The 27,325-nt window shown below is 37.2% G+C and overlaps 1 protein-coding gene across 2 annotated transcripts in view; it reads right to left on the minus strand.

Annotated features, from left to right (window-relative positions):
• TBC1D15 (TBC1 domain family member 15) overlaps positions 1-27,325 on the minus strand; it is a 79,818-nt gene that overhangs the window by 37,415 nt on the left and 15,078 nt on the right. The window contains exons 2-8 of one of the 2 annotated variants that reach the window (XM_005896795.3): positions 20,427-20,525; positions 19,803-19,877; positions 14,787-14,925; positions 9,579-9,789; positions 2,462-2,564; positions 1,390-1,440; positions 879-1,076 (exon numbers count right to left, since the gene is read on the minus strand). In XM_005896795.3, coding sequence (XP_005896857.1) covers positions 879-1,076; positions 1,390-1,440; positions 2,462-2,564; positions 9,579-9,789; positions 14,787-14,925; positions 19,803-19,877; positions 20,427-20,525 — 876 coding nt within the window. The remainder of the gene's footprint in view (positions 1-878; positions 1,077-1,389; positions 1,441-2,461; positions 2,565-9,578; positions 9,790-14,786; positions 14,926-19,802; positions 19,878-20,426; positions 20,526-27,325) is intronic. The other variant, XM_070371009.1, reaches the window with a different exon arrangement.

Consider the following 27,325-nt stretch of genomic DNA (forward strand, 5'->3'; position numbering starts at 1 on the left):
TGGATTGTAGCCCGCCAGGCTCCTCTGTCCATGGGATTCTCCACACAAGAGTACTGGAGTGGGTTGCCATTTCCTTCTCTGTTAAGTACTATAATTTAGATATTTCATAATGTTCTGTGTGGAGCCTAGAATTGTAACAAATTCAAGTCTTGTTGAGCAAATGTAAAGATCTGACATAATTCAAAGCCAAAATTAATCTTACTTATAAAGAAAATATTCACATAAGAATGAAAGCCCAAGAGTAGTGTCCTGACTAGCTGCCTGCGTAGAGTAACTGAGAAACAAAAATCTGGAACAGAACTATGGGCAACATGCAAGGCTTACTATTTACTCACTCCTGTGCACTCAGTGGACTTCCCTGGTGGCTCAGACAGTAAAGAGTCTGCCTACAACACAGGAGACCCGGGTTCAATCCCTACGTTGGGAAGATCTCCTGGAGAAGGAAATGGCAACCCACTCCAGGTATTCTTGCTTGGAAAATCCCAAGGATGGAGAAGCCTGGTAGGCTACAGTCCATGGGGTCACAGAGAGTCGGACACGACTGAGCGACTTCACTATGCATTCAATGAAACGAACAACCTATTCATTATTATCAAAAAGTAATCAAAGAAAAGAGATCTAACACTGATGAATAGAAAAGGAAAGCAGTATAGTTGGTGAAGAAACAACCAAGAATCTGGTGGCAGGACAAGCCTGAATTGTTATCTGTCAGCAAAAAGTTATAAGAAAGGATTGTGAGAAAGAAGCCAGGTATGACCAAAACTGAGTTTCTATATATCATTTAATTTCTATATTTCTATAGAAATGCATTTCTGTAGCATTAAAAAGCATTTCTCTTGCTAAAATACAAGAGCTATATTAACACAAACTCCACTCACCTTTGTGATGACTTCAAATCCTGGTTCTTCTTGTTGATTTATCTTTAAACCTGGAATAGCATCACTAAGAAAATCTGCCATCTCTGAAGGTGGTCGCTGATGCACAGAAGGATCACTGCCTCTTAAACTATCAAAAATGTAGTTTGTGACTTTGGAAAATCCTACCATAGTTGCTGTATAAGGATCCTTTTTAATTTTCTATGTAGTAAGAAGAAAAATATTGGCACAATTAATTCAAATAAACAATAAAAATACTTCATGATAAGATTAGCATAAGAGCCAAATTTTTTAAAAGGGGGAGGGAAATCAGAACGAAAACAGTATTCTAAGATTATTTTAAAATTTCATTTCTTTCTGGGAAGAAAAATTTAAATTTTCTAAGCCAATATTTTCATTTGGTTAAAATAGCGTATTAAATGACAAGCTAACACTACTGATTGAATTGCAGATAAACAAATGATTTGCAGGCTTCATTCAATCTGCATACACCAGAAATATATGCAGTGCTTACTTTCCACTGATGAATGGCCCACAACAGCTTTCTTCTGTCTAGTAGTCCTGCCTTCACAAAAAAAAAATACTTCTTAAAGTGTGCAGTACCACACTAATACAAAATATCTGACAGCTAAGTTTAAACACTCACAATATTTAAATATTAGTTGACATATACGGGTAACTCATGCCAGTAGAGTAATTTGTTCTGGACAGTGCTGTCCTAGAAAACAGTAAAAAAACATTTTTCTACTGCAAAAGTTATTTCTAAATCCAAAACTGCCTGCTTATTCATATTTAGCAAAACAGCTACTTCTTAAAGGTCTATCTTTAAAATGATTATTTTTCATAATAAGAAAAACTGCTCCCTCACTTTTTATTTTAATCAGCATTCAAGAGCTCTCCTGTCCTCCTTCCTACAAAGTCCCCACTTTATCGTCAGAACCAAGAAAAGAACATCTAGGACAAAGTAAGCACTCAAGCATTTGTTGAATGAATAAACAAATGAGTCAACAAAAATGCCATTAAGTTTACATAGAAATCTGAGTAAAAAATTATCTTTAGTGAATAAACAAATGAGTCAACAAAAATGCCATTAAGTTTACATAGAAATCTGAGTAAAAAATTATCTTCAGTTCTGCCTGTGCTTTTTAGCCAAATTCAAGGATATACTCAAATACTTGAAGAGAAATTAGACTAACCTGACCCCAAATGAACCTTCTTAAATGGAAAATAAAAATTCAAACTAGATGATACATACTATTTCTATAGGATGATACATACTATTTCTATAAAATTACAGAGAATAGTTCCATAAAGTTTACACACAAACAGACATGTGCCTCATTCTGTATCTCTAAGAAAGTAAGAGGTAGCATATATATAAAATAATGGGGTCAGACTAACAGATTAATACAAAATAGACAGAGGATGAGATAGCTGGATGGCATCACCGACTCAATGGACATGAGTCTGGGTGAACTCCGGGAGTTGGTGATAGACAGGGAGGCCTGGCGTGCTACAATTCATGGAGCTGCAAAGAGTCGGACACGACTGAGCGATTGAACTGAACTGAGACTTAAGAAACATACTTGTATTAGACCATATGCTGGTTCATCAAGAAGATTTTCAAAAGACTGTGAAAGACTCTTATTCTGACAATTCACAAGAAGTGTTCTTTTGTCCTGTGGAGATCTGTAATAAAAAAAAAAGGGATTTGTAGAAAACAGTAGCACACTTTATCAGTGATACCTGCGTAATTACTAATGCATAGTTATTTTTCCTTAACAACAACAAACCTTAAATGTCCAGTTCCATGACAATTTCCCATCAATACAGTATTAGCAACTATTTAGTAACTATCTTAAGTGAGTTCCAAAACTACATGAAACTACTAAATTAACAAATAAAAAAGGATGAAGTGTATTTCTATTTTATTTTATTCAAGAGAACTAAATTATAATGAACCCAAACCCAAACTCTTATTTAGAATATAGTAAAAAACCCTTACAAATATATCTTCCCTTATTATAAGAATATATTTTCTCTTATAAAGAAAGTTGAAGCACCCTTCAGGATTCATTGATATATGTAATATGTACACTACAGGAAAACATCCTATTTTGAAATGGACACTTCACAGCTTGGGAGTATTTCAATATAAGATGTTAAAAATATAAGATACAAAAGATTATCTGTTAAAGATCATTAATTATGCAAATAATTATCATAACACACATGGCTGTAATGTACAGTTCATATAACAGTGTACTTTTAGTTCTTGCTTACTAAGGTCTGGACACAAGTTTTTCTTCACATTTCCTAGTAACTACAGAATAAACAAAATGCTTTCCAAAAAGAGACCCAATTTGAAGTAAACGAATTAGCCAGTCTTTTTCTATTCAAAAGTTTTATAAGTTAGTAAGCCAGCTGTAATAAATCCACAACTTTTGTATTTAAAAACAAAAATTAAATGCACTGTTTTGCTGCTATCTACTTCTAGTTTATTATAAAAACTTGAGATAAGAACTTCAGTATCAGTTATCTCTTCTCAATTCTTACATAAGAGGATGCAACAGCAATGATGGGGGGACATGAAATCCAAAACAGATTTTACTCTTAGTCAGAACTCACTCCTCAAAGACAATAACAGCTTAATAAGCCCCTTGGCTTTTTAAAAGAGTTAAGGTTGAGTCATTTGAAGTAGTGGAAAAAAATCACTTTTACATGTTCGATTTTCATTAATCACTTTTCTGAATCTCTCCTGGGGGGTGGTTCATGCTTAACATGAAGACCTACAGGTTCTCACAAGCCATTTCTAAGTGATAGCTCAACTTGTAAATGTAGCATCAGAAAAAGAAAATAATTAATACAGGAATGTATTTTTTCCTAACACAGTGGTGCTGGCACTATGGTTATTTGTCTCTAAACATAGTTTAAATCAATTTTTTTCTTTAACTACAAATAAGTGATCATGAAAGTCAAAACACTGGCTTATGCATGTTGAAGGGGAATACATATGCAACCTTCAGTTATCTGTGCCCAGCCAACTATTTGGCTCCAGATGTAAAACTATGGTCACAAGACTGGAGATCCAAAGAAGAAATCACTGCTCAACCAACGACCAACCACAGACACTTTTATAAAAGGAAGAATTTCTTTTATTTTTTTAATAACTAATTCTCTGTGGTGAGGGGCTAGAGGAAGTCACGTTATACTTGTTTGCCCCTAAAGAAATCAACAAAGCATTTTTTTCAAGCACATCAGCAAGAGGACAGGTGATATGCTGTTAAACAACTGCAGAGTTCACCAGAAGGAGGCCTAGCATTCCAGAACACTGTCCCATTTCCACCTGACAGATTACCATACTGAATGAATCTGGAAAGAGTAATTATTATATTTACATATTCTGGGGTATTATAGATTCTGGGAAGTTGCTCACTCATAACAACGTTATTCAAGACTTTCAAAACCTCACTGCAGCAGTAAGATAGAACTTTTAATGATGCTAACATCAGCAATTCTATTAGATCCTACTAAAGGACTTAAAGAAAACCACTGTCTAACATCCTAACTATAGATGCATAATTACTGAAAATTCAGAAGTACTTTAGAGTGAGCCTCTCTCAAAGACTTCAGAATTCAGAAATTACAACAGCTGAAGAATGTTTGCACACTGAGATGGAACAGTAACTATTTTATATTGCTACTGATATCAATATGGAAAGCTAAATAAATAATAATGTTGCAAAAGATACAAAGGAGAAAAGGTTAGTTAAAAGGTACAGAATATTTACAGCAAAACTGTATAGTTTAATCCTATTTATATAATTTCTATATAGGCTTCTCTGAGGGCTCAGTGGTAAAGAATATTCCTGCTAATGCAGAAGGCGCAGTTCAATCCTTGGGTGAAGAAGATCCCCTGGAGAAGGAAATGGCAACCCACTCCAGTATTCTTCCCTGAGAAATCCCATGGACAGAGGAGACTGGTGGGCTACAGTCCATGGGGTCACCAAGAGTCGGACTCAACAGCAACTGAACAAATGTGTACATATGTATGTACGAATACACACACACAACACACATAAATATATCTCACAAAGAGAATATATAAGGGTCAAGAACCTAATCTCGTAAATGGCTGGTGTTATGATACAACCAATTTGGCTTTTTAAGGAAATATTTCACTGTTTGGATATTTATGTATTAATTTTTAAATGGCCTAATATATAAAATAATTTTAACAGAACCAATAACCTTCACTGACATCCTAGCAACCAACTTGGTTCCAGAAAAATAACAAGAATGTGTCTGTGGCTCATTCTTTGATCCCACTAAATACGATGTTTTAAATGTTGATAAGTCAAACAGTACAGAACATCAACGAATAAGACAATTTGTTTTTCCCAGTAGTTAAGAAAACTAGTTGAGAAACTAGTTAAGTCTCAAGAAGCTGGCCTACTTTGTGCTGACTGATCCACTTGCTAAAACTGAAAGAAGGAAACGTGCATAGCTGCCCCAGCCTTTGTCTCACTAGCAAATCCGCAATTTCCTTTCACCTGTATGGTTAAGGCCCTTAATTCATTTCAGGGAGTATTAGGAAGACATCACAGCCAAAGATATAAGCCACATTCCTTAATGTATGTTAATCAGAGAAAAAAGATAACGTAGTCTGATTCTACCTCTACTGATGTTTTGAACTCAGAAGATAAGAAGGATGACCTGGCAACACAGCAGCCAGGATCTCAGTAAAGCTGCTGAAACCAAGCTTTTCCTGGCCTACTCTCCTTCTTCTGGTCTCTACAATTTGTGACCATAGGAACATGCCTCTGAAAACACCATTTTGCTTAGGATAACTGCTCCACAGACAGGAAATGAAACCTAATAAAGTAAAAAATGGGGGATAGTTGGGAATTTTCATTTCTTTGGACTTAGTTGGAAATTCCATTTATTTGGATCCTAAGTTGTGAACATAAAAAACAAGAACCTTTAGTATCTCCCTAAGAATTTGATAATAGGAGATAGCTTATACAAATTTGTGACTTATTTTTATACTGGTGACTGTTTATCTGGAATTTCTAATATCCTACCACCTGGACTCGGCATACAATCTCTGGTAACCTACATGACACAATGTAATTGGGTACAATTTATGATGGGAAAAAGATTAAGGGGTGCTTATTTTCTGCCTGGAATACAGAGGGGCCTTGAGGATAAAATTTTTGATGTACATTTCAGGCTATTCAGGGGCAAAGAATAAACTGGCCCCCAGTGTCACAGGAGAATACACAATAGAGAAGTGGCTGGTATTAGGGATGTAGCTTTTAAAGGACTCACTTTACACTGCTATCTCCTCCCCTAGAAACAGTCACATCTTTGGTTGACCATAAATGTGATAAACCCTGGCGGGCAGAGAGAAAACAAAGTGTAGGGAGTCAGACTCCTCTGCTAGGGTCTTCCCTTTGACCAGGTCATTAAAGGCTCTAATTAATCACTTAAGCTCATTCTGTCCCATTTTATCCTCTCCTTAGTTAATCTCATTCTCTCTCAGAGCTTTACTAGTAACACACACACACACACACACACAAACTTACATATTACCCTATTATATGCTATATTTCATTGTGCTAAATTTCTAATTCATAGCACTTTAACAGCTGAAATTTTACATTTATTTGTATAAGCAATGTTTGTCTTTCCTGCAAACAATACAAACTCCGTGAAGACAGAGGTCTTATCTCTTTGACTAAGTGCTCCTTTCCACCACTTAGTACGACGTCTAGGACATGGTGGGTCCTCAACAACAACAAAAAAATACCTGTTGAATGAAAAAAAGAGGGGAACACCATTCCCATGGCTTCTTGTTTCCAGGTGGATGCACACACATCTAATAAAGACATATCTAACTGCTGAGGTCAGAAAAGAGGAAGGTGCACGTGTGGCATAGCCCCTTCCAGGCTCTCTTTACCTCTTGGATCCACCTGCCAAGGGAGAAAGTGGCTTCTAGCCTGCTCTCATTCATGTCATAAGTGGTCTGCCCTCACTAGGGAGAACTGTGATTGCCCAAAAGTGGTAGCTGGATGAATTCAACAATGATTGTTTTGGGCTGAATTATTATGAGGCTACATATACAAGCCTCACCAATAATGATATTTTTATCTCCATCTATCTGATTCTTGTATTACTTCTCTCTTGTTTACAAATACAGAGAAGGAAACATAGTTTCACTTACAACCTTCATTAAAACATCAGGAACACATATTTAAGGTACATATTTTCTTTTAAGCACCTAAGTGATTGTTGAGTCTGTCCTTGAACTCATCCATCTCTTAAGCTATTTTCTTCTAATTTCTATTTTGGAGCTATTCCCTTCTAATTTATCTATTTATCTTTGGAGTCCAGTTTATTTAACAATGCTTTCAAAATTATTCGTAGAACTGGTAAGTATCTTGCCATTTATTCATGCAACTAAGATTTACTGCACAAATACTACACGCCAGGCACTCTGGTTAGGAATTCAGGAGAAAATGTAAATAAGATAGATACAATCCCTCCCTTTAAGGGCTTGTATCTAGAGTAGAATATAACAGAAGTAATCAGACAAAAGTATTTCATTCTGTTAAGGGCCATGAAGGAAGCAAACAAAGGAATGAGAAAGCAAAAAGGCACGGGAGTGGGAACCTACATTAAACAGGAGACTAAGATCCAAAAAAGCCCCTCTGAAGAAGTGACATTAAACAGACCTCAGAGATAAGAAAGAGAGAAGAAGAATCTAAGCAAAAGAAACACATACATACAGGACTTAAGAAAGAGTTTAGGGCCTTTCAGGAACTGAGAGAAAACCATGTGACTAGAATACAGAAGAGAATAGCATGAAATGAGGTTTAAGAAATAAACAGAGCTAAGATACGGCAGGTCACTGAGCACAGTAAGAGGCTTGGGTTTTATTTAATGGTACAGCATTAAACTCTTCTTCTTTAAGTTAAATCCCCACATCCTTCTAGTGTTTTTCATGATATCATTTTGATCCCTCTCATTATACTAGTCATCTTTTCCATGTAGTATAGTTAGTCTAATATATTTAAACACAGTGTTTAAAACTAAGCCCAGTTCTCCAAAATACGATCTTACTAGGATAGGGAGGGACTACCACTTCACTGTAGGGAGTATGCGTCAATCAACAGTCTCAGCTCACCTCACTCTTAACAGTTATATCCCAACAGTGAGCGAAAGGAGCTTGCTATGATGCTAAAACCCCCAAAGAGCCAACCAAGCCTTCTGCCCCAGTTATGACCATGCTCCTTCTGAAATCCACTTAACCTCATGGGTGGTAGCCTATTCACAGTTTCTCAGTTCAAGACCACATTCCACCAACCAGATTTGACTTTTCTCATGGTTACAGGTACTCATCAGCATGCCCAGTGCCAGCCAGAGGTGGTCAACATGCAAGAGAGGAGAACTCCATGCCGAAAACAGTATCTCTCAGCTTCTGGATCACTCCTAGCTTTATATAATCTACATTTAGGCATGATGTTTCTCTATGAAAGTGAGGGCATTAATAAAGTTAACAATCACCCTTACAGCTTCCCAAACTAAAAATCTCAACTTCTCCCTTCTTTCACCTCCACATATCCAATCAATCGCAAACTCTAACACTAAATATACCTCCAATACTTCTTTCCTATCGTTCTCCTAGTTCATGCCACCATTAACTCCTCTAGATGACTGGAACAAGCTGCTAACATGACTGACAAGATCCTTCACTCTATGGCCTGTACTCAGTTCTCTGACCTCATCTTTAAATCTGGTGTCCTCCCTTCCCCCACTATGCAGACCTGTGATACTGACTACACCCTGTTCCATGATTACAGCATGTTGTATGTTCTTCTCTCCATCTAAAACATCTCTGCTCTAAATATCGCCTTTCCTTTCATGCTAATGCTCACTCATTTGTCAGGTTTCAACCTAAACATTACCTCCTCCACAAAGTCTTCCCTGATACCTACCCAACTCCCCATCTGAAGTACCGTTCCTCCCTTCCTTGTACTTCCTCCATCTTAGTTCTTGACTTTTACTGCTATTTACTTATCAGCCACCTTCACTAGACCATAAACTCGTAGATATCCAGGAACATGCCTGTTTTGTTCACTTAGATTCTAAATATCAAACAACCAGCACAGTGCTCAGAACATAGTAGGTATCACAAATGTATTTGTGGAGAGTGACAGCCAGAAAAACTATGTGTGCACACACACACCTGCATAAATAAATTCAGACACAAGACTTTTGGAAAGTGAGAACGCCCTAACTTCCACACTTAGAATAATTTTATAAAGGCCTTAAATTTGCCTGACTTAAATCTGTAACATTACAAACGAAACTCTTAAAGAGAAACTACGTAGAAGGTAAAATTGGTAAATATATAACCCCTTAACTAGTGATGTATCATCATTCATTTAAATGTGTATTAAAAATACGGGACCATTTTTTTCTTTAAAGCAGTAATAAGGTGATACACTGCAGACCCAAATTACTGAACTGGCAAAATGTTATTCACTCATCCAAAACAGTCAGCACCCCAGAAAGAGCCAAGCTGCTTGTCCCCTAACGTGCACATGGGTCACTGATGCCCAACACAGGTGAGAACAGCTTGCCCGGGACCAACACAGCAACCCAGTTCCAGGAAGCAGAAAACAGCTGGATACTTACTCACATAATGCCACGTATTTTTCAAGAGAGTCAATCAGCAGTTTGCTGTCTCCTTGATGAAAGTGCAGGGCAGGGAGAACGACGTCATCCTTTAGACAGAATACCAAATATGACCAGCCCATACCCTCTTTGTTTTGCTTGATTGATTTCAGGTCTGTCAAACTGAACAGGAATGACCATTTGCTTTTCCCATTTCTATGACTTGGAGCATCTTAAAAACAAGAAAGTGGGGCAAAATATTTTTTTTCACCTTTTTAACAGGTACTGACAGCACTCTTCACAACTGCCTAACAGAAATTTGCTGAACCTAGGGAATGACTGCAGCGTTCATATTACCATGTCTTCCACCTGTATTAGAAATGGCAACAAACATTTTCTTTAAAGAACAGTCTTTAAAATAATTATCTTACTGCATACAAATTTGAAAAAAATGCTATCCTTATTTAAAATATCAGCTTTGTCCCAAAATGATAGTGGCTTTAGAAGCAGGTAGGCTGGATTCAAACTGCAACACCACCATCTTACTAACTGAATTATTTGGGGCAAATAATTGAATCTCTCTGAGCCTTAGTTTCTTCATCTGTATAATGGAGATAACTATACTTACCTCCCAATGTTATTCTAAGAATTAAAAAGAAAATACTTGTCAACTAACTACTATGGTGTCAAGTACAGAGCAAATAATAAATATTCATCCTCTCCACTTCCCTCAAAAACAAATCAAACGATGCACTTCAACAGTGCGTTTAAAACAAAATGCATTTAAAACAAAAACCAACCTTTATTCCTCACATCCTTTTGCAATTATTTTTAGCAGACTACACTGAGTGAAGGTAAAAGTACGCCAATATAAAAAGTAACACTGGAGTGAATACACAGACTAACATTTGCAAAAACCCACATAACAGTGGGAAATTGAGGATAAAAAGGTAATCAAGTTGTGAATGCTTCAAAAAGAATGAATACATTGAATATCACTGCTAAAATCAACCTTTTACTAAATTAAGACCTCAGTTCAAGTCAAACTATAGCTATGTAAAATAAAGCATTTCCTAGTATTTGGGCTCTTTAGAGAGACTTAAAATCCTAGGTTTGTGAATAATATCATAATCAATTTAAAGATTATCTATTTAAATAAAAATGTAAAGAACAAAGGAAAAAATGCTATCCAATACTTATAATTAATTTCTTATCTAAAAATGTCATTTTAACATTTTAACTCGGACCTTAAGCAGGAAAGATTCTGAAATCTTAAAAAACCCTTTCTTGAATGTTATTTCATAAGAAGTGTCATACTATCCTGTTATTAAAAATCGTCACTAATTCTGTCCCAACACTATCAATTCCACAAAGATAAACCACATAGATAATATTTGCTTACAGAACTTAATCAAAGGGTAGATCAGTCGGTACTGACCTGAATGTATGTCACCTTCCTATACAGTCAGGAACATTACAGCTCCATCACCTCCAAAAAGATCTCCTCAACTGACCCAGAGGAATCTACACCTTACAGAAACCTCTACTTGCAGGGAATGCAGACACCATCACTCTTTCACGGACATGTGGTCAAGTGATACCTTTAACAAGTATCACTTGAAAGAAAGTCCAGAAAGGCTAAAGTAACTTATCTATGCAGTGACCTGCCGACTTCCTGTTCAGATGGTGAACTATATCCAAGGCTGATAACAGATTTAGTACTATGACTACACATCAAGTTTCACTGGAATTTGTATTACAGGGCTCATAACACCATTACAAACGAACAGCAAAGTGAGAACAATTCTAGAATTCCAACATGTGTCACCTACATATGAATGTATCTCGACTACCAAAAAGAATTCATACTACTAGATTATCTACAAAGACAAAAATATTTTCACAGCAAAACAACAGTGAGAAACTAGATACAATTTTTAAATTAAGTTCTTAAATTACACAAAAAGTATTTAATCCAAAGTAATGCAAGAATATCATATGAAGAATATTAAATAATATATGCAGACTATACGAACTATCAGAAGTTTGTGCATATTCCCAAAGTAAAAATTTTACACAGATTTTCTCTTGTTAATGGAAGAGAAACACATTTCATACTAAATATGACAGAAAATGCCTCACACATTTCCTCACTTAAAGCTCTGATAAACGATGAGAGAAACATTACAAGTCAATTCTAGAAGTCCCTTTACTAGAGTATAAGTTTTAATTCCATTCACAGCTATATGCCCAGTGCTTAGAAAAGTGACTAGCACATAGTAGGTATTCAAAGGTGTGTTAAATAGAATAACAACCTAGTAACAAGTCAACAGAAAAGTAATGTGCAATCTGGTCTACCAACACAAGCTAGCCAGAACTAGAAAATGTCACAGAAGAAAACTAACAGAACCCGAGTTAACCCCAAATTTCCTTCTTTCTCCTTAGAGAAAGGTAAATGAAACTAATTAGTTCTGATGAACTTATCATGTTACCAAATACATGTAAAAAATACCTCCAACACACTGACAACAAACTGGCTACAACAGCAGAAAAGTGAATAAAATAGTAAGTCTCCGTATGTCTTAAACAGAATTAACATGAAGGTCATGACATTTTACTTGAATAGGTTTCCAGAACATCATGGCAGTCTGTTGTTCTGGAAAGATGTATTTTCAAAGCATCTGATCTAGAACATAAAAACAAAGACTTAGCAGTATATTTCCTAAGAAATATAAACTTAAAAAAAGTTTTCAATAGTCAACTTTTTTAAGGTTTGCCCCAACTTTTCCTCTGTAAATCACACCAAAAAAGTAAAAAATGTGAAGGTTATAATAATAAAGTTAAAATTTTTATTTGAAAAACTGCTTTTCAAAAACGAACAAAAATTTAATGGCCTAATTTTTAATTCTGAAACATTAAGATCAGAAAATGTCTTAAGAAGCAGTTTTTATGAAACATGACTGGATGAGGTTAAGCCAAGGATAAGCTGAGATGGAATGGGAAGAAATGGAATACATGTACTTCATTAACTCCTTGTGCTGTTAAATATGTACATGTGTTTGCACACTGGGCCACACGGTGCAATATATTTCTTACTGCTATCATAAAATTTTTTAAGTAGTGGAGAGAATAGAGAAAAAGAAAACGTGTCCTTAACTTTTAATAATTACTAAATAAAGGCTCTTTACAAGCCATCATACAGTGCCAAGATATACAAGCAGCATTTATGTCTGTTTCTTGCTAAGCTATGCAGTACGCAGTTACACAGACATTATCAACTCTGAACACTAAAATCACCAGAACTTCTGAGAAATACAGGTGCCTGGGCTCCATCTCCAGAGGATGATTTAATTTGCTGCATGAAACCCAAGCACTGGTACTTTTTTGATTTTTCTTTTTTGCCATGCAGCACAGCATGCAGGATGCAGGACCTTAGTTCCCCAACCAGGGATCAAACCTGTGTCCTGCAGTGGGAGCACGGAGGCTTCCAACCACTGAACCACCAGCGAAGTCCCAACTGGTAGTTTTTTTAACAGCTTAACTTCCCCATGTGATTTCAATGCACAGCCAAAGTTAAAAACCATTAATCTAAAAAGATGTTTACTGTCAGATACTTTTCTCAAACATGTAATGCTTCCTTTTTGAAATTCTGAAAATTCACTCATTTTGCTCATTTCTGTAACTTTTTTCATTTTCAAGGATTTAGCAATAATATTAGGCAGTGAAAAATAGCAATTCACATAAACCAATTCTGAAGGTCTGATCTAGAGAAGTTAAAAATCTCTCAAATGCTAAATATACTAAAATTCAGTGGTTTTCTTTTCAAAGCTCTTTCTTGAGGTTTCAACCCACTCATTTGGACCACTGTATTTCTATAAGAGAAAGCTAGCCCTAGCTCATAGGCTTCCCATGGCGTTAGTGGTGAAGAACCTGCCTGCCAATGCAGAAGATGTAAGAGAAGTGGGTTTGATCCCTGGGTTGGGAGGATCCCCTGGAGAAGAAAATGGCAACCCACTCTAATATTCTTGTCTGAAGAATCCCATGGACAGAGAGCCTGGCAGCCTACAGTCCATGGGGTCACGAGAGTAGGACACGCCTTAGTAACTAAACCACCATGCATGCATATATGCTTTTTTTTTGGCATTCCTATTCTACAGGGAAGGTTCTTATCAGAACAATGTAAAAATGTTATGAAAAGAAAACCACAGGATTTTAGTATATTTAGCATGTGAGGGATTTTTAACTTCTCTAGATTAGACCTTCAGGGTTGGTTTATGTGAATTGCTATTTTTTGTTTGCCTAATATATGCATGAGCTGATTGTTAAAAAAAAGTTTGTGATTTACTATTTATTTCTTAATTGCTACTGTTCCCAAGAAATGATATAGTACAAAGTGTATATGAGAATGATTCCCCAGGCCATACATGAAAATCAATTTTACTTATATTAACATAGCAACACATATATTAAACATAGCAATACATATTCTAGTAAACTTTGGCTAGCCTTTTTGACTATGGTAAATGCCGATAAATCCTAAATTCAGACTAAAATCATTAAAAGATCAAATATCCTATTAGTTATAAAATACAAAGAAATCAAAACCAAAAAAATGTAACTCTAATTTAGAGTGTTTAGTATTTTTTAAAGAGACCTCCAGTAAGTTGGCCACATCACAGACAGGCTAGCGAGCTTGTATCTGGGATAGTATACGTATGTGTTCTACCAGACTGCTGGCTTGGCTCTTTCTTGTTATCTACATGTAGACAGTCACCACACAGCAAACATAAATTTATATATAAAGGAGAATAATCACTGAACATATATATAAAGGGGAGACTGCAATGAGCTGTGATGATCCCAGTAAACACTGAAATTAGAACAATATGCTGTAGCGGTATCCTCCATCTCCCCCTGGTGCTTTAAGGATGAAATAACATGACTTTTTTTTAATTCTACAGGATTTATGAAAAATATACATGAGAGACAACCAAAGCAATTTTTAAAGTGCTTCTATTTTATGCCATTAATAACTTAAACAGAACAAGTACTTTATGAAGTCACAACCAAGGCAACAAAAAGATGATAAAGGAATAAAAACGTAAGAGTTATACATATTAATCAAAGCAGCAAATCCTCCTTCCTCTAAGAAGCATGAAACCATTTTCTTTGCACTTTTGTTTATACTGTAGCAAATCAGTTTAAGATTTCAAAAGACTGAAATCATACCTCCATTAGTATGTGGTTTCTTTTTAAATGACACTGTATTAACCATGTCCCACTCTGCTTCGTAACTGTTCAGATGTTCTGCGACTCGATGAGCTCTTTCTTTGGGGGCCTGGGTCCATTCTACAACTGAGCTGGAGTCCTAAAATAATTATAACATATAAAATATTTAGGGACTAAGACTAGAATTTCATTTCAATCAATAATGTCTTCTCAGCTTCTATATAAATTAAGTTTGTAGGTTGTGGCAGACATCACTGATGGCAAAACTGAACACTGTTTCCTACCCTTTCTCCCTTGTTCAAGTTAACAAAAAAAGAAAAGCGTGTCCAGACTCTCCTACAGACAGAGTTATCAGTGAAATACAAGCTAAGACAACAGTAGGCCTTGGGAATGCTTTGATACTTCCTGCTTTCAATGCAGCTATGTTGGTAAAAATGTAACAGCCACCTTACAACCATAGAGAAAAAGCAAGAAAAACATTGCAAAGAACTCCAAACCTCCAGACTTCTGGAGGAAAGTTATTTGAGGAAAACAGCCAACAGCAGCCACTTATGGAAGTCATCATCATTGGCTGCTATATTTCTCTTAATCAAAATAACCTAAAAGCTACAAATAACATATCTACATGTTTAGTCCTAAAGAACTTTCTTTTAAAAGAGACTAAAACAAAAAAACAACCAAAAACCTAAAAAAAAAAAAAAAAACCAAGTCTAAAACGCAACATTAATAATTTGACTAAATCAAAAAATTTAACTTCTAGTCAACAAAAGATACTACACATAAGTTAACGATAAGCAAAACTTGTGAAATCTTTCTAAAATACATAGAAGATGACAGGAAAACATGCAGAATATAAAAATAACCCCTACCAATGTACTTAGAAATCAACAAATATCAGAAAGAGAAAAGGAAATGGCATGAACAAGCAAATCAAAGAAGAAAACATGAAGTGACAAATAAAGATGTCCAACTTCAGAAATAAAGAGAAGCAAGATGAATTTCAGCTTTTATGCACCCTTCAATTAAAAAATAGAAGACAGTGTGAGGAAACGCTATCTCCCACTGTTGATAACAGGGATAATCAGTACTGACTGAAATGAAAACTGAGTCATATTTATTAAAATTTAAAATATGCATATTTCACAATAACTTTATCTACATTAAGAAATACACATGTATACAAAGAGGCAGATATAAGAATCCTCATCATAACATTGCTTGTAAAAGTGAAAAGCTGAACATATCTTATTAGCCATCAATGAAAAAGTAAATAAACTAGGGGTAGCCAATAAAATGCTATGCAGAAGTTTAAAGATTGATATCTGTTCATGTGTATTTATGTTCAATATGTAAAAGTAAATAAAAGGAAATCCTGAAACAATGTATGCAGCGTTAACAACTGCATGGAACACACACAATGAGAAACACACTAGAGAAAACCAGGGACAATGGACGAATGAATGGATATACACAGCTACACAGATAAGGCAGGAAATGTGTACTGATAAGTCTGGAAAGATACACAGTAAACACGTGAGGGATGGGGTTCTAGTCAAGGAGGACTTCAACCTTCTATTATTTGAATTTTTACAATATGGATTACTAGTGTAATTCTATTCAAAAATGGAAAAAAGATTTTATAGGAACAGGAATATATTATAAAGAAATAGAAACAGACTGAAGAATAGGGCAGAAAAAAACTGAATGAATGAAATTATAAAGTGGAATGCTTTTTCCTCAGAGTCCTTCCACAAATGTCACTTCTCAGGGAGTCCTCCTTGTTTGCCCAATTTAAAAAATGCAACCTTTACCACCATCACTACTAATAAAGAGGAAAGCTAAACAGCATTTACGGAATCCAACCCCACCCGCAGGCTTGGACCTGGTGAATCACGTACTTATGGAAACTAGGATAAAGGTCAAGCTGAAAAAAGGACTACTAACAAGAGTCCAGAAGGCTGGAGGTTTATTCACTGGAAAAGGTAAAGCAGATTCTCTCTGGATTACAAGCAACCAGGGACACTGAGCAAAGAGATAATAACTGAAAACAGGACAATGAATCAAAAGTTCATGAAATGAGTGGCAAGACTCCCAGCTCTCTTCCTCCAATCAGTTCCCAGAACAGTAGAATCCAGTTTTCCCTCTTGAGGCAGAAATCTGTACTCTTCTCTGACACATGACCAGTCCAAGAAAAAAGACCCAGGTTTCAACATCAGGGATTCCCCAAGGCAACAGCCTAGCCAGGTCACCCTGAGTCCCAACTATCAACAAACCTATCTATACACTGAGAGTATGATCAGTTTTTCATATGTGCTGTTTATTAGCACCACAATACAACCATCACCAAACAAAGGCAAGTGTCTACATAAATGATAAAAGTCTAAATGAAACAGGGGGAAAGATAGTGAATTAGAGAAAGTGGACTATATACAGAAATGAAAACATCTAAAAAATTATCCTTAAATTCCTCAGATACAAGGGAATCATGGATGAATAGCATCCATGAAAAACAGGATACAATTTTTCTTTTAAAGGGGGGAAAGGGGACAAAGAAAGCTGAGCACCGAAGAATTGACACTTTTGAACTGTGTTGTTGGAGAAGACTCTTGAGAGTCCCTTGGACTGCAAGGAGATCCAACCAGTCCATTCTAAAGGAGATCAGTCCTGGGTGTTCATTGGAAGGACTGATGCTGAAGTGGAAACTCCAATACTTTGGCCACCTCATGCGAAGATTTGACTCATTAGAAAAGACCCTGATGCTGAGAGGGATAGGGGGCAGGAGGAGAAGGGGACGACAGAGGATGAGATGGCTGGATGGCATCACCAACTTGATGCACATGAGTTTGGGTAAACTCTGGGAGTTGGTGATGGATAGGGAGGCTTGGCGTGCTGCGATTCATGGGATCACAAAGAGTTGGACACGACTGAGCGACTGAACTGAACAAGATGCATTCAAAATTTAAAAAACAGCAAAGATGAAAATGACTCCAGAAGAACTGAAACATAAGACTAAAGAAATTTCCTAGAAAATAACATACACATATACAAAGAATTAGAAAATAGTAAAGTATTAAAATACTGGAGAAGGCAATGGCACCCCACTCCAGTACTGTTGCCCGGAAAATCCCATGGATGGAGGAGCCTGGTAGGCTGCAGTCCATGGGGTCGCTAAGAGTCAGACACGACTGAGCGACTTCACTTTCACTTTCCACTTTCATGCATTGGAGAAGGAAATGGCAACCCACTCTAGTGTTCTTGCCTGGAGAATCCCAGGGATGGAGAAGCCTGGTAGGCTGCAGTCCATGGGGTCGCACAGAGTCGGACATGACTGAAGCGACACAGCAGCAATTAAAATACTATAGGACCGATATAAAACATGTAGAGGGTTCCAGAAAGAATCAAAGTAGAAAATGGACAGGAAGAAGAAACCACCACTAAAACAATTCAAGAACATTTTCTAAAAACTTTTTGATAGAAGTTTTCACATTAAAAAGGCCTATCAAGCATCCACACAGAGGATAAAAAGGACCACAAGGGCACATTTCCAGGACATCTAGAATACTACCAACAAAAAGGTAATTCTAAAACTTCTGAACAGGAAAAAAATATAGCAAGGATCAGGATTCAAATACATTAGACTTAACATCAATAAAGGAAATAAGAGAAATGTAAAGATAGTAACTTCCAAAAATATGGGGGTAATTTCTTTTCAAATTATAATTCTATGCCAGCCAGTCATCAATTCAGAATTGATAGCTCAACCCAAATGTTCACAGAAGGATAAAAAAAGTCTGAAAATAGAGATGTTTTTGGTCTCATACATGCTTCTGAGGAAGCACTGGAGGTGCACCAAAACTAGAGAGTAAACCAAAAGAGAAGACAGCACAGGAGACAGGAAACAGGGATTAAACTGTGGGAGAGAGGCAAAAGGAACCCCCAGGATAACTGCTGCACAGCAAACCAAGAGAGCAGCCAGTTCAGAAGGAACTTGGAAGAAAATTCTGCAAGAAATGTCTTTAAGAAGATAAAATTAGATCGCCTATGTGATTAATACTTTGAGAAGAAATGTACACAACTGAGCCATAGTTTCAAGGTGAGTTAAGAGATAAGACAGAGCTAAACCCCTTCCATAGCGAGAACTCAACACGTTAGACACAGTAAACATAAACTAATCCAACTATCCCGTTCCTAGGTTTTCAAGGAAAATATGTCCACACAGAAATTTGAACCTGATCATGCACAGCAGCATTATTTATATTAGCCTGAAGATGGAAACAACCCCAATGTTCATCAACTGCTGCTGCTGCTGCTGCTGCTAAGTCGCTTCAGTCATGTCCAACTCTGTGCGACCCCATAGATGGCAGCCCATCAGGCTCCCCCGTCCCTGGGATTCTCTAGGCAAGAACACTGGAGTGGCCTGCCATTTCCTTCTCCAATGCACGAAAGTGAAAAGTGAAAGTGAAGTTGCTCAGTCGTGTCTGACTCTTAGCAACCCCATGGACTGCAGCCTACCAGGCTCCTCTATCCATGGGATTTTCCAGGCAAGACTACTGGAGTGGGGTGCTATCAACTGATGAACGAATAAACAAAATATGGCACATATCCATAAACGCAGTATTATTCAGCAAAAAGGAAAGAAAGGAAAGAACAGACAGGTGCTAGAACATGGATGAACCTTGAAAACAGTATGCTATGTGAAAGCAGCCAGTCACAAAAAACTACGTTATATGATTCCATTCAGACAAAATGTCCACAATAAGCAAATCCTCAGAGACAGACAGTAAATTAATGAGTGAAGAGTACTGGAGTTAAGTGGGAATGAGAGGTGACTGCTTTTTTTGGAATAGAAATGTTTTAAAGTTGGTTATTGGTGAGGTTATACAATTCTGTAAATATACTAAAGAAACTGAATTATGTCCTTTAAAACAGTGAACTTTATGGTACATGAATTATATCTTAATAAAGCTTTTATTTAAAAATGTCATTCCTTTAGTCAGATATTTCTTCCTTAAATACCTTGCCAGCATAGAGAATACTAGAAGAATCTAATGCATCATCCAATGGTCTCCAGTCCACTATTACTTCAGCATCCTAGGAAAAAAATTATTAACCATATTTACTCTTCAGCAATATCTTATTTTTCAGTCACCGATAGTTAATTCCCTGGGGGGCTGCACCACAAGGCATGCAGGACCTCAGTTCCCTGACCAGGAATTGAACCCACGCTCTCTGCGGTGGAAGCTCAGATTCTTAACTACTGGACTACCAGGGAAGCCCCCAAAATCAATTTTTAACCTCTTAAATTTATTAGCACCTTAATATCCATACCATATGTAAACAATCACTATTTGACAACAAACAATATGCAGATTTCTAAATTCCGATTTTCATTATAAAAAATTACACTACTGTAACTTTTACTAAATTTAAAAATATTCCACGCCATTTTACTGACTTATCTGAAGAATTTTATTTCTAACATCACTTTGATGTCAAATTTACAACCACTGTCAATTATATAATTTTATGTTACATGTGAAATTCAAACTTCCTGATAATGTCCCAATTATTAATTTAAACAATTATTTTAAAAAATTTATTTAAACAATTGTTAAATAAAGCCATTTACTAGAAACATACCTTTTCTAAAACACGTAATATTCCTGAAATCAAGCTGTCCTGGTCATTGGTCTTTCCCAAAGATGAGTGAATATAGACCCCTTCCTGTTCATATATGATCTGAAATAGCAAAAATAAGATTAATCAAACCATTTTTATGCAGTATGGTTTCAAAATTTTTCTTAAAATATTTGAGATGTTTTTCTATAATGCCTGAATCAAGTTTTTGATTATTTCATATAAAAGTGTATTATCTGAAAAATATTACTGAGACTTAAAAACACTTCAAACATAAACTAGAAAGGAATTTGCTTTGTTACACATGCAAGGCTGGTGATATGTAATCACAATCTTGATCTTCTCCTTCGACAAAGATGTCAGGCTAATTGTTATGTGACACTATATGCAAATTTCACATAAATATTTTTAACAAACATTAAGCAAAATATTGGGTTCAACCAGAAAATATTAAAAATAAGGAATATGAAATATAATAGGAAATTAATGATTTCTAACTATTTCTATAACAGCATATGTTTTTACTGTAAGTTTATTTTGGTGTGCTTTTTATAGCACAATGGCCCAGAAATTCATGGAATAATATGGGAATATTAAAAAGCAATAATGAGGCCTTCTTGGGATGATCAGAACTAGTTTAAGTTCATAAACACTTGCTGAGTGCCTCTATATGTAAAAGCATATAAAAAGGTAAGTGTAAGGCTATGAGAGGCTTCCCTGGTGCTCAGACAGTCAAGAATCCGCCCACAATGCAGGAGACCTGGGTCTGATCCCTGGGTTGGGAAGACGACCTGGAGGAGGGCAGGGCAACACACTCCAGTATTCTTGACTGGAGAATCCCCATGGACAGAGGAGACTGGTTGGCTACAGTCCATGGGGTCGCAAAGAGGTGGACACGACTGAGCGACTAAGCACACAAGACATGGTCCCAGTACAATGTCCTACAGGAATACAGGGGAGACTTAAATTAATTCCTACGTAAATTGAAATGTTTATAAAGTTAAATCTTATTTGCTAAAAGCATTATCTGATATAGTAAGATTCTATTTCTGGGACCCATTTCAAACCATTAGAAATTACTTTTCATTATGAAAATAAGTAAAAGGAAAATAAAATAGTCACTCCCAGACCTAAGTAATTTTGACATAAGTTTGGAATACAGTCTACTTTCTATTTATGTAGACCTTTTATCAACACAATCACACTATTCAAAATAGCATTTGTTGCTGTTGTTCAGCCACCCTGTTGTGTCGGATTCTTTGCAAACCCATGGACTGCAGCACGCCAGGACTCCCTGTCCCACACCATCTAACGAACGATGTTTGCCCAAGTTTATGTCCATTGCATTGGTGATGCCATCCAGCCATCTCACCCTCTGACACCCTCTTCTCCTTCTGTCCTCAATTTTTCCCAGTCTCAGGGACTTTTCTAATGAGCCGGCTATTCGCATCAGATGACCAAAATACTGAAATTCCAGCTTCAGCACTGGTCCTTCCAACAAGTTTTCAGAGCTGATCTCCCTTAAGACTGACTGGTGTGATCTCCTTGCTATCCAAGGGACTTTCAGGAGTCATTTCCAGCACCACATCCGAAGGCATCAATTCTTTGGTGTTCTGCCTTTACAGTCCAGCTCTTACAACCATACGCGAGCACTGGGAAGACCACAGTCACGATTATCCGGACATGTGTCACAGAGTAGTATCTCTGCTTTCAACACACGGTCTAGGTTTGTCAGTTTTCCTGCCAAGAAGCAGTCGTCTTCAGATTTCATGGCTGCAGTCACTGGCGCAGTGATTCTGGAGCCCAAGAGGAAATCTGTCACTACTTTCACCTTTCCCCTTCTATTTACCATGAAGTAATGTGGGCCACATGCCATGATCTTAGTTTTTTTAATATTTAGTTTTAAGCCGGCTCTTCACTCTCCTCCTTCACCATCATCAAGAGGCTCTTTAGTTGATCTTCGCTTTCTGCCATTAGAGTGGTATCATCCGCGTATCTGAGGTTGCTGATGTTTCTCCCGCCTGTCTTGATTCCAGCTTTAGCTCATCCAGCCTGGCATTTCTCATGATGTGCTCAGTGTATAGGTTAAACAGGGTGACAGCAGGCAGCCCTGCCGTACTCCTTTCTCAATCTTGAACTAAACAGTTGTTTCACACACGGTTTTAACGGTTGCTTCTTGACCCACATACAGGTTTCTCAGGAGACAGGTAAGATGGTCTGGTATTCCCATCTCTTTAAGAGCTTTCCACAGTTTGTTATGAGCCACACAGTCAAGGGCTTTAGCGTAGTCAGTGAAACAGAAGTAGATGTCTTTCTGGAATTCCCTTGCCTTCTCTATAATCCAGCGAATGTTGGCAATTTGATCTCTGGTTCCTCTTCCTTTTCTAAACCCAGCTTGGACATCTGGAAGTTCTTGGTTCACATAATGCTGAAGCTAAGCATGTAAGATTTTAAGCATGACCGTACTAGCATGGGAGATAAAGGCAACTGTCCAATGATTAGCACATTCTTTAGTACTACCCTTGTTGGGAACTGGGATGAGGATTGACCTTTTCCAATCCTGTGGCCACTGACAGGTCTTCCAGATTTGCTGACATACTGACCGCAACACGTTGATGCCTAAAGGCATCATGCTTTAGGGTTTAGAACAGCTCTACTGGAATTCTACTGGTCTTCCCTGGTGGCTCAGACGGTAAAGAATCTGCCTGCAATACAAGAGAGCCAGGTTTGACCCCTGGGTTGGGAAGATCCCCTGGAGAAGGGAACAGCAACCCACTCCAGTATTCTTGCTTAGAGAATTCCATAGACAGAGGAGCTTGGCGGGCTACAGTCCATGGGGTCACAAAGAGGTGGACAGTGCTGAGCAACTAACACACACACTGGAAATCCATTGCATCCACTAGCTTTATTAACATCAGTGCTTCCTAAGGCTCACTTGACTTCACACTCCAGAATGTCTGGCTTTGGGTGACTGAATAGCATAGGGACCAAGAATGTAGGACGAGCAACAAAGCTCACCATTATCACTCCCCAGAGGACATTTATGGAACATTTATGAACCAACAATTCCATGTTATAGCTTAATCCTTACAATAATCATAGGTTCTATATTATTATAACTATATCATTAGGATGAGGAGAGCATTTATGGGCTGAGAAATCTGAAAGAGGTTAAATAACTTGCCTAAGGTTGAAGATACATATAGTAAGGAGTGGTTAAGGAGTGGTGCAGAGTCTGAAACCCAGGCAGTCTGACACCAGAGAACCGTTCTCTTAGCCACTGCACTATAAAGTTCCCACATTAATTTATTACTTCTCCTGTTATGTTAATCGCTTCTGATACAGACTTACATCAAGTCAAAAAAGAGTCCTTTCAGTAATCAAGATCACAAGAGAAGTTCTGATTTCAAAAATCTTAGATGGCCTTCAATGAAACAGCTGTTAAACACCAGACTAGCATTAAGCAGAAGGCAAAGACTAGGGACAGCCTGAGTTAAGGAGTGGTGGGAGACAAGTCTGTACTGTTTGTATAGAAATGAAAAATTACATTTTAAAGCATACAGATTTACTCACAGATGTACACAAAGATATGCATAAGAATATTCACAATACTATTATTTATAACATGGTGGGTGGTAGGGCTGAAAGGAGGAAAAGGAAAGTATGAACCTAAATGACCACAAAAAGAAATTATCAAATACAATCTGCAATATTCATTCTTCGGAGAACAGTACTCAGAAGTTGAGTAGATTAAACAGATTAAACAGGCATACATGGAAAGAACTCCCAATTATATATAAGATAATGACATTTATATTTTTTAAAAGTGTCTCTGTGTGTGCTATGTGCGCTAAGTCACTTCAGTTGTATCCACTCTTATTTGTGTAAAATAACAGACAACAAGCTCTGGAAGGACACACTTTAATGTTAGCAAAGGCTACTTCTGAAAAAGAGAATGGAACAGAGAAAGGTTGAAAGAGAAACTGTAACTTTCTATGTTAATGCTGGACTTGTTTGAATATTTCAAAGTGCAAAAATAGTGTTATATTGCTTCTTAAATTCTGTGGTACTATTAACACTAAAGAGATTCTGGAACTTCAGTGAAATAAATGAGCCCTAAAGAATCACATGCAACGTGTCCCCTAACTGAAGCACATCAAGTGGCTCTTTCTTTCCCATATGCATGTCAATGAAGTGTAGCCTTACTCTTTTTCATTTAAGAAAAAGTTGTTTCCTAAGTAATTCAGTTGGGAAAATATTTTAAAAATACTAAAGCACCAGGCACCTCACCAAAAAAGTCAAATCTGTACCCATCTCATGTTCTTAACTTTTTAGCACTTTCTGAGGGACAAATTACATGTCCAAAATTTGACAATTCTAAACCCTGACTTGTACTGTCTTTAGAAAGCAGTTATGTTCAGCTTTCTGATTTGAAAAGTATGATGTTAACCAATACAAATTAATTGTGCAGAAGGAATAAAATTTGTAAATTTACCTTCATGCCCACTAAACTTCATTAAGTCTTATTAGACTCAAAGGCATACAAACATAAATAATCATTACATTAGTACATAATTTACTTCAAATATAATATTTAATCTTATTACCTCCATTTTTAAAGAATTAACTGAGACACAAAGCTGTTAAGTGACTTTATATCAAAGAAAGAAGTGGATTTCAGATTTCCTGGCACCTTCACTCATTAAATCTCAATGAATACTGCCTCAAGAATCTACCAGAAAAATCCTACATAGCTTCCTTAGAAGATGGTTTCTGAAATTGCTTAGATGCAGAAAATAATGCTGCTTCAAGGACTAAAAACAAAACAAAAAAACAGGTTTTTTTGGCTGCACTTCTCAGCTTGTGGAATCTTAGTTCCCTGACCAGAAAGTGAAGCCAGGCCCTCAGTAGTGAAAGCACACAGTCCTAATCACTGAACCACCAGGGAATTACCTAACAACAATTTTTAAATGCCTTTAATTTATAGATCAATGGAACAGCTAACTATTTAAGAGTTTGGCCTTAAACAAAAACCCTTCATTTCTCCCCCATCTGAAGGCCTAAACATTTCACAAGAGAAGTTTAGCCCCTTGTATAGCACCTTGGTTTGAATCATTTGTTTTAATATGATAACCCTTTACTCTACTTTTTTTGAGGGCATGATTTTACTTATTTTCTATTCACAGCATATATATGTTCATCACCACAGTTTATGGGTACATGCATATAATAAAACACAGTTGTATCAACTACTTGAACAGTTCAAAATACAGAAACTAAAATCCAATTAAGAATTTGATCTTAGGGAATTCCCTGGCAGTCCAGCGGTTAGGACCCCACCCTTTTACCACAGGGGCCTGGGTTCAACCTCTGTTTGGGGAACTGAGATCTGCAAGTTGTGTAGTGAAGCCAAAAAAAGAATTTGATCCTCTGACAACAGCTGCTAAGTCGCTTCAGTCATGTCCGACTCTGTGCGACCCCACAGACGGCAGCCCACTAGGCTCCTCTGTCCCTGGGACTCTCCAGGCAAGAACACTGGAGTAGGTTGCCATTTCCTTCTCCAATGCATGAAAGTGAAAAGTGAAAGTGAAGTCATTCAGTCGTTCCCGACTCTTAGCGACCCCATGGACTGCAGCCCACCAGGCTCCTCCATCCATGGGATTTTCCAGGCAAGAGTACTGGAGTGGGGTGCCATTGCCTTCTCCACTGACAACAGCATGAAAGATGATATTTCTTCATTAAACTCCACAGTGAATTGATTCCTGAGGAGGATGAGACTGCCACAGGACATTCTGCTTCCTCCATTTACCAATAGTAATGGTTAATATCTGAAAAGCTATCTCTAAGCTTGTTTGATATGAAAAATTATTTTGTAACAGGGAACAATTATGATACCAGGAATTTCATCTAAGGTAATGTTCAATACTTTTAGTAAAACATGCTTCCAATTTCCTTACTCTGGTTTTGTTAATAATTTCTAATGTAAAATAAAAAGAAAAGTTCAAATGCTATTATTGGCCATGTAATACTTTTACTATTCCTTACTTTACAAAGCATTTCTACATTACCACATTTGATCCTCACAATTCTATTAGATACATGTTATCATTCCCACTTTGCAATTGAGGGGAAAAAAAGGCAAAGAGTAATTTTTTTTTTTCGGTCATGCAGCATGCAGGATCCCAGTTCCGTGACCAGGGACCACACCCATGTCGCCCACAGTGGAAGCACAGAGACCAACCACTGGACCGCCAGGAAAGTCCCAGAAGTGATTTGATCAAAGTTCTTCTATTACTCTACTTTGGCCACCTGATGAGAAGAGCGGACTCACTGGAAAGGACCCTGATGCTGGGAAACACAGGAAGCAAAAGGAGAAGAGGGTGGCAGAGGATGAGATGGTTAGATAGCATCACTGACTCAATCAATGGACATGAATTTCAGCAAACTCCAAGAGATAATGAAGGCCAGAGAAGCCTGGCATCCATGGGTCACAAAGAGTCGGACATAACCTGGGAACTGAACAAAAACAACAATTTCCATTATTCCGGGATTGAGACTCATGTCTGCTCGGACAAGTTTTATTTGTCCAAAGAGTACATAATGGAAAAGACAATCAATTTAAGGCTTAGCATGTGTGAACACTGTTCTGGTATTAACTCTTTGTGACTCCATGGACTGTAGCCCACCAGCTCCTCTGTCCATGGAATTCTCCATGCATGAATACTGGAGCAGGTTGCCATTTCCTTCTCCAGGGGATCTTCCCAACCCAGGCATCAAACCCAGGTCTTCTGCACTGCAGGCAGATTCTTTACCATTTGACCACCCGGGAAGCCCCTCATCAGTGCAGGAAAACTAACAAATCACAGGGCACTAGGTAGATGCTCAGAACAGTCTTGCCTCAG

The sequence above is a fragment of the Bos mutus genome, chromosome 5 (assembly GCF_027580195.1).
Source record: "Bos mutus isolate GX-2022 chromosome 5, NWIPB_WYAK_1.1, whole genome shotgun sequence".
In the NCBI taxonomy this organism is placed as follows: domain Eukaryota; kingdom Metazoa; phylum Chordata; class Mammalia; order Artiodactyla; family Bovidae; genus Bos; species Bos mutus.